This window comes from Mirounga leonina, unplaced genomic scaffold (genome assembly GCF_011800145.1).
Source record: "Mirounga leonina isolate KUSES-001 unplaced genomic scaffold, KU_Mleo_1.0 Mir_200, whole genome shotgun sequence".
NCBI lineage: Eukaryota > Metazoa > Chordata > Mammalia > Carnivora > Phocidae > Mirounga > Mirounga leonina.
Window position 1 is genome coordinate 13,991,775 of NW_023270503.1, and position 11,300 is coordinate 14,003,074.

At 40.4% G+C, this 11,300-nt stretch overlaps 1 protein-coding gene across 1 annotated transcript in view; it reads right to left on the bottom strand.

Moving 5' to 3' along the window:
* Positions 1-673: 673 nt before the first annotated feature.
* The window catches only part of PRR11 (proline rich 11), a 25,000-nt gene continuing 14,373 nt past the window's right edge, over positions 674-11,300 (bottom strand). The window contains exons 4-10 of the mRNA XM_035026725.1: positions 11,299-11,300; positions 8,510-8,749; positions 7,119-7,217; positions 6,641-6,753; positions 4,968-5,027; positions 4,782-4,878; positions 674-2,744 (exon numbers count right to left, since the gene is read on the bottom strand). The exon at positions 11,299-11,300 is cut by the window's right edge and continues 118 nt beyond it. Of these exons, the coding sequence (XP_034882616.1) occupies positions 2,676-2,744; positions 4,782-4,878; positions 4,968-5,027; positions 6,641-6,753; positions 7,119-7,217; positions 8,510-8,749; positions 11,299-11,300 (680 nt within the window). The 3' untranslated portion in view covers positions 674-2,675. The remainder of the gene's footprint in view (positions 2,745-4,781; positions 4,879-4,967; positions 5,028-6,640; positions 6,754-7,118; positions 7,218-8,509; positions 8,750-11,298) is intronic.

Below are 11,300 nucleotides of genomic sequence, written 5' to 3' on the forward strand. Positions count from 1 at the left end.
AGACATTTATAATGTTTCTTGTGTTTATATGAGCATTTATTTGCTTTATGATTTGTTAATTTATGTATTATTATTATTTTTTCTTTTTAAGATTTTATTTATTTATTTGACAGAGAGAGACACAGCAAGAGAGGGAACACAAGCAGGGGGAGTGGGAGAGGGAGAAGCAGGCTTCCTGCTGAGCAGGGAGCCCGATGCGGGGCTTGATCCCAGGACTCCGGGATCATGACCTGAGCCGAAGGCAGATGCTTAACGACTGAGCCACCCAGGTGCCCCTAATTTATGTATTATGTACTTTTCTGTGTTATATTTCTAGTAAAAACAATTAAACAAGAGAAAAACCAAAGGTTTTTTTATTGCTCTTTATTTTAATTAAAAACATAAGCAGATGGATCTTGGTGTTTATATTGTCTGGTTGTTATTCAGTGTGAAAATAAACATTGGAAATATATAATTAACAACAGTGTAATGAAGCCATAGCATTCACAGGATTCTCAAATGGGTACAACATAAAACCTGTCATAAAAATTAGTAAAAGGTAGAAAACATTTTAATACTGGTACAATGGCAATAGCAGCTTTATAAATGTCTATATATAGGATTTCTATAGCATTTTTTTTCTAAAGATTTATTTATTTGACAGAGAGAGACAGCGAGAGAGGGAACACAAGCAGGGGGAGTGAGGGAGGGAGAAGCAGGCTTCCCGCTGAGCAGGGAGCCCGATGCGGGCTCCATCCCAGGACCCTGGGATCATGACCTGAGCCGAAGGCAGACGCTTAACGACTGAGCCACCCAGGCGCCCCTTCTATAGCATTTTTAATGAACCCTTATTCCACAAGAATGATCAAATAATCAAATCATTTAAATTAAATTGAGACAGTACACGGTGGTTTATTAATATAGGCATAAGTGCCCCATAAAACACTGTCACAAATATGCAAATGTTTTATTCTCAGTGATCATTCCTTTTATTCTTATATAATATAAATGTAGCTAGCAGGTTTTGTTTTTTGTTTTTTAACTAGAAGTAGGTATGTTTCTTAACTTCATTACCTGTTTAATTTTCATTCATAAATGTGTTTATAAACATAAATGTGGGTCTCATAAGAACAAAACATGGCCCCCTGGTCTGCTTTCCAGTCTGGTGATTTTCCACAACACTCTATTTGGCATCTCAAAGCAGCATTTATCTGTGGAAATACAGGCATTTCTGGGAAATCTTTTGTAGCCTATGCTAAAATGATGATATTTCAAGGATATCATCCGTGTAGCTGCTTCCTGTCAGGCTAGGAAGTTCAGTGAAGATCTGAAACACCTCATTTCCTATCCATGAGGCAGCTGCTATCCTTATTCTTAGAACTGCAGGGATCAAAGCTAATCCTGAACCTTGTCACAGGAATTCACCCTAATGAGACTTCCTCTCCCTTGTGATACTTAACACATTAATAATGGGGATCCTGCCTGGAGCTATAATTGTGTCCAACGCTAAGTAGACATGTCTGACAAGCTGGGGGCTCCCAGAAATACTTGGCAACTTTGTAGGGGACTGACCAATAGAGTGACCAGATACAATAAAGAATGCCCCATTAAATTTGAATTTCAGATAAACAATGAATAAATTTTTTAGTATAAATATATAACTCCCATGCAATATTTGGGACATACTAAAACTAAAAAACCTACCCATTGTTTAACAGGACATATTTATATTTAAAAGTTATTTGTTTTTTATCTGAAATTCAAATTTAGCTGTCATATATTTATAATTGTTAAATCTGGCAACCCTGGGCGGGCAGGAAAGAACAAAAATCCAGTGAGGTGTGCATTATTACTGTTACTGAAGCTATTGGCTATTGAGGACAGGAATTAGGTCTCATAGAGAATCTGCTATGGACTTTAGATAATCCTTCGCAGGCCACTGTGGAAAATACAAGGTTCATGTTGAGATCCTCATAAAACTTAAAATATGCTGCATGAATATGGACAGAAAATATCAAAGAAAGGAATATCTCAGACTTCAGCGAACCAGATATGACTACCTAAATATCATTTCTAACCACTAGAAATGGTACATTCTAATTTTTAAGTTATATTGGACATTTTACTTCAAATCCATTTGGAAAATAATTGGGTTGGGATGGAGGACGGTCTTACCTCTTAACTGTTTACAGTAAACAGAAATCAAATCTAGAGGATCTTTTTTACTGATCAAGTCTGTAGCACTTAGTGAATGCATTAGCTTTTACAGGCTGAAATACTTTTCTTTTTAATTACCTAAGAATACTCAAGGAGAATGGGAATCGGGTTATTTCATTTTATTTTTTAAGGAATCAGGTTATTAATGTCAAAACTGCACCTACTGAGTATAAATTTGTTATCTAGTTAAATTTGAACAACCTCTCCAACCTAAATTGGGTAATTCCAGAATAAACATCACTTTGGGGAATGCATTTTCCCATCTGTTCTCTTATTGATCATGCAAACTAAAAAAATACCCAAATACCCACTTTATACCACAGTATGTATGGGGGCTCCGTACATACTTTAATTCTTCAAATGGAATTATATATTAGTATAATTATTTATACACACCCTACTACATTAAAAAAAAAGGGTCGGGGTGATTTTATCTGTGTATTTTATGGATCATCATGTGGTGTCAGGCAGAGTTGGCATCAGTTTTGTTCATCAAAGCTGCTTGTAGAAAGTGGTAGAGTTTGAGTTGGGCTTCTAGGGTGAGCCATCTATGACAAAAAAAAGGGTCCCAATTATAATATGAATTATGTTCCTGTGGCCAACACAGATCTCCTTGCTCACTAACAGAATCCAGATTTTGTGCAGGGCAGCAATACAGCCAGACTCTAAAAACCCTTTTTCCCAGTTTTTCTGATATAATTAGAAGGTGGATAGCACCTGTTTAAAGAGAAGAGGGGTAACTTAGCTAGCATACCCTTTTGTCCTTTGCCTTTCTCCTTATCTTGCCTAGAATGTGGACACTGGGCTTCAGGAGGTGTAGGCATTCTTTACCATGAGGATAAAAGCCACACATTAAGGATGGAAGAGCAGGGATGACATGTGAAGCTGCTGTCCCAGTTATGGGCTGCCTACTTCCCAAAGGAATATGCAGGTAAGAAAAATAAGACCCTACTTGGTCAAGCCACAATGGTCAGATTTTTGTTACCTAATGCAAAAGCAAATTTCGTTACCAAATGCAAAACCTAACTAATACAGTTGCTTCAGACTTAAAGGAAAAAGGAAGCCTAAGGACAGGGGTGGGGAAGGGGGAGGGTCATTTTATGTCGAATAACAGTTTTTAAAAAACTTCCTCCTACTAAGTGGATTTTGGTGAATACCTCATATGGCAGATATCTTTTCTAGGATTTTTTATGTTGTTGCTCAATATGTGTGCTTATTATTTATCGTATTTTCATTTATTTCCACATTACTCAACTCATTATAGTAATTATGGGGTAGGGCAGGGACAAAAAAGAATCCCAGAGCTGAACAAAGAAAGGAAGGGCCTTAGTCCTTCAGTGAGGCCCCTGCCCTTCATAATTTGTGGTATCACCAAGGATTGTGATCTGGGGGTAGACTCCCCACTGGATGCTCCAAAAGGAGGAAAGAGGAATGTGGCCACACCTCCAAAGAAGGCGGTGTAGTGTCCAGGAGGACAAAGTTGATTGGCAAGAAATTGATTGGCAAGCTGTTTGCAAAAGGCACTGATTCTTAATGAGGAAACAAAGGGAGGACAGTGTTGGGTTGGCAAAGTGTCAGCAGAGAAGTCCGTGGTGTATCTCTATCTCCAGAGGGAAACAGAAACACAAGCTTCATAGCCAAAGGGGCCAGCAGCCCTGTGTCCCAGCACTCTAGTAGGAGTGGCAGAAGGATGGCTACTCCCCACAGATCCAGTGACAGAAGTGAACAGGGAGATGACAGACAAAAGGGTTTGGAAGAAATCACATCAGGCCCCACTAATACACTAGATTTTGGTGTATGGGTCATACGTGTAGGTGACAAAGAAGAAAGCTGCTGAGACCTTTTCCTATCAACTGCACAATCTGCTCCCTATCTATATCTCCATCCCTGTCTTTCACCACTGTCAGACTTGCTCTCTCTGTTATAGCTACTTTGGCCCCTTTTCAGTTTCTCAGTTAGGCCATGATCCCTCCACCATAAGACCCTTGCATATACTGTTCTTTTTGCCTGGAGCTCTTTCTTCCCAGACATCCATGGTGGGCACACCACCTTATCCCATAGGTACCCTTCCCAGTTAACACCTATTCATCCTTCAAGTCTCACTTCATCACTTCCTAAGGGAATCCTTCCTAGATCACCCAGGCTAGATAAAGTTCCTCTATGGGTTCCCACAGAACTCTGTTCCTTTCCTTTATAGTACTTATCTCAGTGTAGAATTATACAAATATGTGATTATTTGACTAATGTCTATTTTCCCCACTAGGCTAAAAGCTCCAACACAGTAAAGCCAGGTCTGATTTTGCTTACCACCGTATCCCTAGTACTCTAGGGGAGTGCCTGGCATATGGGAAGTGCTTAATAAATACTTATCTAAAGGAATTAACAAAACCAGACATTCATGGTTAAAGTAGAGATAATAATGTTAGCTATGTCACAGAATTTTATAAAGCCTAAATATGAAAGTGTTTTGTAAAGCATAAGGTGTCATTTAAAAATTATTATAAGAAAGATCCTTTGGATTATATGATTCTAAATAAATGATTTTGAAGAAAAGGAAACTTTTTTTTTTTCCCCTAAAGGCTTACCTGAAACTTTCTCCTCAAGGCCCGGGTCATTACTGGAGTCAGCCCAGTTCCTGTATCCATATTTTCTTTATTGGTAAATGGGGTTCCACCTGGGCTCCTGCAAAGGTATTGACAATATTAGAAGCTATGTTTTATGCTAACTTTTCAAATGGATTTAGAAAGCATAAAGATAAGAGAGTGTATTACCTCTCTACATCAACTTTTCTAAGTAGTTTCCGCAGATCTATTTGGCCTTTACCAGGGGTACTGATGAAATAAAGATATAAAAGTTAGAGCTTGCCAGACTTTATCATCTTTCCCAAAGCAAAGCAGCCATTTCTATAGGCAATGTCCTAGAAAGTAGTTCTATTTGTTACATTAAAAAATAGCAGCAGAGGGGTGCCTGGCTGGCTCAGTCAGTATAGCGTGTGACTCCTGATCTCGGGGTCATGAGTTCAAGCCCCACATTGGGCGCGGCGCCTCCTTCAAAACAAAAATAGCTATAGATGCTGATAAGAGCATAAGGTGACATAATTGTCCTAATAAGTAATAAGTAATATGTCTTGATTCAGTAATTATACATATAAGAATCCATCTTAGAGAAAGACTCAGCTATGCACACAGATGGTGGACAAGGATGTTCACTGAAGAGTTAGAAATAAAAAAATCATAAACAACCGGGCGCCTGGGTGGCTCAGTCGTTAAGCGTCTGCCTTCGGCTCAGGTCATGATCCCAGGGTCCTGGGATCGAGTCCCACATCGGGCTCCCTGCTTGGCAAGAAGCCTGCTTCTCCTTCTCCCATTCCCCCTGCTTGTGTTACTGCTCTCGCTATCTCTCTCTCTGTCAAATAAATAAATAAATAAATTTAAAAAAAAATCATAAACAACCTAAATGTCTCAAAACAGGAGTTTATCTATGAAATTTGCATATAATGTACTGTATATACAGAAAAAGTCAAAATGATGCTTTAAAGTGATTTTTAATAAGATGGGGGAAAGTTCTTGACACATTAAATGGGAAAAGCCTTAACTGTATGTACGGTATGATTACACACAGGTACACAAACACGTACGCACGTGTGCACACACACATGATTTCACCGATTCCAAGACATACTAGTTTTCATATTTTATTATTCCTGAAATTGGGCTGCTTTAAAAATTCTTTTTTTTTTCTTCCTTTTTTAAGTAATCTCTATCCCCAACAGGGACTCCAACTCATGACCCAAAGATCTTCTTTCTGACTAAGCCAGCCAGGCGCCCCTAAAAAAATTCTTGATATTATTTCTTTTCCTCCCAAATCCATTTATTTTTATTTTATTTTATTTTATTTTATTTTATTTTATTTTTTAAGTAATCTCTGTGCCCAGCTTGGGGCTCGAGCTCACAACCGGAGATTTGAGAGTCACATGCTCCACTGACTAAGCCAGCCAGGCACCCCTGAGCCAACCCTGCCCCCAAATCCACTGTTAAATCAATGGTGTATAGTATAATAAACAGCATCATGAAATGGAAATAATAGAGTAGATACCTACACAAAGACTAGAATGATAAACAACAGTATGTTAATAATAGCTATCTTCAATCATACAGTTATTTGAATGATTTTTTCTTTTTTATAAATTTTTTTAAAGATTTTATTTATTTATTTGAGAGAGAGAGAGAGACAAGCAGAGGGAGGGGCAGAGGGACAAGCAGACTCCCCTCTGAGATCATGACCTGAGCTGAAGGCAGACCCAGGTGCCCCCGTTTTCTTCTTTAAACTTTTCTGTGGATTTCCAGTTTTCTACAATGAGGATATATAACCTTTAAAGTTAGAGATAAGCAAAAAAATCATTCTTTTAAGTAACAGTAGAGCATGACACAGTGTAGTTCCTTACATCAGGACATTTGTAACTCGAGTTGATAGCACTTTGGAGTTGGACTTCAGGGTGACACGCTGCAGGTCAGAGACAGTAACTAGTGGATTCTGTGCCTTTGGTGACGGTACAAGCTTTAATCACAAAATGAGAGAGTATCAAAAAACACACTTAAAAATATCATTCAAAATGTAAACATGCTGCAACAATGAAGACTTGAATGCTGAGTATGTGTAAGATAATATCCACTACTCAATTTTTATTTCAAAGCTTCAAAGTATGTCTCTACTTCTTTAGACTAATGGTTGGTAGATAAAACTGCCTAATTAAATAATTTTGGGATCTACACATTTTGTTGAGGAGATCCAAAACTACTCAAATAAAACATCAAATACTTACTTCAGAATGGCTCCTGTACATGAGACTTATGTTTATTTTCCAGAAAGGGGCAACCAGGTTAAAAGCTGAAAGATCATGTGTATGGTCAGTGACATCTTACCTCCTTCCTTTCATCAAAACACTGTGTCTTCTTTAATTTCACAGTCAGTAGATCTTCAACTGTTATCTGCATGGGTCCCTCTTTTTTTAATGGTCCAGCCTTAAAATACATGGAGAGGTTAGAATTCCAGTTGTAACCAGGATATCTAGTCAAATGCAAATCCAAATCTAGTTTTATTTTATTTTATTTTATTTTAAAGATTTTATTTATTTATTGGACAGAAAGAGACACAGAGTGAGGGAACACAAGCAGGGGGAGTGGGAGACGGAGAAGCAGGCTTCCCGCTGAGCAGAGAGCCTGATGCAGGGCTCGATCCCAGGACCCTGGGATCATGACCTGAGCTGAAGGCAGATGCTTAACGACTGAGCCACCCAGTCGCCCCCAATCTAGTTTTTAAAAACTCATTTAAAAACTAACTCTTATTTGCCCTAGGAACCTATCAAATTATTTTCATTCAAACAAGAACGATCCTGTTTTTAGCACCCATGGATGCTACTGCTATTGTATTCATCAAAATGTAAGGCTTTGACAATAAATAAGAGATGGGCCAGTTCCCTGCAACTATGCATCTTCCTCAGGAGTCATGATAATAAGACAGGAGTTGATGGAGTTCCTCACATCAAGGTGAAGTTTTGCTTGAATTACCTAAAAAGTTGACTCCGTTCCCGGAGAACAAGAATGTACAGTCAGAGGGATATCATTATGGCAAACATAATAATAGGCTCTGGATTTAACCCAGCCAATTTATTTATTTATTTTTTAAAGATTTAATTTATTTATTTGACAGGGAGCCCGATGCGGGGCTCGATCCCAGGACCCTGGGATCATGACCTGAGCCGAAGGCAGACGCTTAGCGACTGAACCACCCAGGCACCCCTAACCCAGCCATTTTAAACCAGATGTATCTGGAGTGAAAATTCAGCAGATTTTTAAACAGGGTCATGCTGATCTTAGTGATTCACAAATATTCCCTTGGTGGATAAGTAATTAATGGAGACTGGTCCTTCAGCTTAATGACATTATACTTTAGGATCCACCAATTCTTTTTATTCTGACTTTACTCATTAAGCCACCTTCTGTTCTTAATTTGGTTTCCCAGGGAGGTTTTTCTTTTGGTGAAAAGATATTCTGAGAAGCCATTGGGAATATTCTGATCTACTGGCTTTCATTCATTTATCCTTTAAAAAAAAATCGCTTTTCTTTCTAAATCCAGTTCCTACAGGACTGAGTTTTTAAAAACATAATCACTGACATAATTAAGATATGGAATCAGAAAGAAAAAAAAATGCAGCTTTCCTCTCAAAGCCCTTAGCGTCATCTCAAAAGGCCACCTTGCTTTACTCCTACATTTGACCCTGGCCAAAACACGTCATTACGAGGTTGTTTCCTACCTGAAGTGCTTTAGTGCGATCAGATCTTCTGAGTGGCACAGGTGCTGTAGGCGGTGGTGGCGGAGGCAGAGGAGGAGGTGGGGGCGGTGGTGGCGGAGGCACAGCTGGAAGGTGGCTGGCTGGCTGTGGCAGAGTGGGAGGAAGTACAGCCCGAGATTCTGCAGGGGTGCTTAGCACACAGGCGGGCACATTTGTAAATGTTTGGCCACAGCTTGGGCAGGAAGATTTTTCCAAGACAGTCTGTAAGAAAACATTACATTTAGCAAACGAATAGCAGATTAATTTGGTTCTTGTGGCTCAGAGTCACTGAGCTAATAGCTACCATGTATTGAATGCTTTCTCAGTATACTACGTGTTTTTTAATATTTTCTCATTTATCGCAAGCCCATTCACTCACTCATTCGTCCACTCGCATATTTGTGCGTGCAATATGCCAGGCACTGTGGGTACAGCGTGCACCCTGTCTGTGACATCATGGAGCTGACAGTCTGGTAAGGAAGGCAGACATTAAACACACACACACCCAGAACAAAACAAAATAACGCTTCGGTGCAAACAATGAGGTGTGCTGTGGGCATGAATAGTGAGAAACCTGGAGAGAGATATTTAGCCATAATCTCAAGGATGAATTGCAATTTATCAGGTCTCAAGGGAGATAAGGTCTGGGGAAAGAGAGTCCCCCCCCCCTCCCCAAATTCATATGTTGAAGCCCTAACCCTAGTCCCTCAGGATGCCTTTGGAGATAGGGCCTTTAAAGAGGTGATTAAGTTAGAACGAGGCCGTTAGAGTGGGCTGTCATCCAATCTGACTGGTGTCCTTATAAAAAGAAATTTGAACATACAGGAGAAACATCAGGGATGTGTGTGTAGAGACAAGACCATCTGAGGACACAGTGAGAAGGCAAGCCAAAGGAGAGAGGCCTAAGAAGAAACTAACTCTGCCAACACCTGGATCTTAGACTTTTAGCCTCTAGAACTGTGGGAAAATAAATTTCTGCTATATAAGCCACCCAGTCCATGCCACTTTGTTATGGCAGCCCTGGGAAATGAAAAATAACCCTACGGAATAAGATGGTGTATTAGTTTCCTATGGCTTCTTTATCAAATTATCACAAATTTGGTGGCTTAAAACAATTGAAATTCATTTTTTCACAGTGCTGGAGGCTAGAAGTCTAAAATCAAGATGACAGCAGGGCTGTGCTACCTCCCAAGCGTCTAGGGAAGAATCTGTTCCCTGCCTCTTCCTGTTTTTGGTAGCTATGGTCATTCCTGAGCTTGAGACTACATCACTCCAATCTCTGCTTGTGCTCCCACTGCTCCTCCTCTCCTCTGTGTGTGCTCTGCTCTCTCTCTTATAAGGACATTTGTCATTGGATTTAGGGTCCACTCAGATAATAGAGTATGATCTCCTCATTTCAAAATCCTTAACTTAAGGGGCACCTGGCAACTCTTGATCTCACGGTCATGAATTCAAGCCCCATGCTGGGTGTAGAGATTACTTAAAATAAAAAATCCTTAACTTAATTACATGGGCAAAGACCCTTTCCCCAAATAAGGTCATATTTATAGGTTTCAGGGATTAGGACTTGGACATATCTTTTGGAGGCCATTGATTCAGCCCACCAAAGATGATATCATCCTCATTTTTAGAAGAGGAAACGCAGGCCTAGATGAGTGAGGTGATTTGCCTCTCTTCTTGTCTGATTCATCTTGAGGTACATATTCTGGGACAAGGGTGTAATCCCAGAAGCTTCACTGCAAACCAACAAGTGCAATGTTTATTTTTTGAGTTTTAGACACTGAGAATAGGGGCCTTGCTTAGGGGAGTTTGGAGACAATGGATATTTATGGCTTTTCTGCCTCTATCAGTCAAGAAAATAGAAATCATCCTGAGTCTTTATTTATTTATTTACTTATTTTTTAAAGATTTTATTTATTTATTTGAGAGAGAGAGAATGAGAGAGAGCACATGAGAGTGGGGAGGGTCAGAGGGAGAAGCGGACTCCCTGCCGAGCAGGGAGCCCGATGCGGGACTCGATCCCGGGACTCCAGGATCATGACCTGAGCCGAAGGCAGTCGCTTAACCAACTGAGCCACCCAGGCGCCCCCATCCTGAGTCTTTAAAAGAGGGTGAAGGTAGGGGCGCCTGGGTGGCTCAGTCATTAGGTGTCTGCCTTTCGGCTCAGGTCATGATCCCGGGGTCCTGGGATCAAGCCCCACATTGGGCTCCCTGCTCCGCGGGAAGCCTGCTTCTCCCTCTCCCACTCCCCCTGCTTCTGTTCCCTCTCTCACTGTCTCTCTCTGTCAAATAAATAAATAAAATCTTAAAAAAAAAAAAAAAAAAGAGGGCGAAGGTAACGTGGGAGAGTTGGTTACATTGATGGTGAAAGAGCTGAAAACACACAGGGAACATTGAGGCAGCCCAGAGATTAGCAACAGCAAAAAGCCATGAATACCCTGAGGCTGGAGGGGAACAGGGAAGAGCAGTATAACCAGATCTCTAGAGGTGGGTTAACCCAGACAATCAAGAAACATGGTAGACTTACCTGGAGGGAGCTGGAGTGAGGGAGATAACAATAATCATCACTGGAGAAATTGCCCAATGCAGAGAACAAAGGGGAAAAACACACTCCCTCCATACGGCCACCAGTCTCTCGTCAGTGTCTCCCATTAGCCAAGCACAACCAGAACCAGGTGACACGGAGCTTGGGACACACAGCCTGCATGGGTTAACCCCAGTGCAGAGCAGAGCAGAGCCTTGAAGCCTAAGGAATAGATCTGCGGGCAAACAG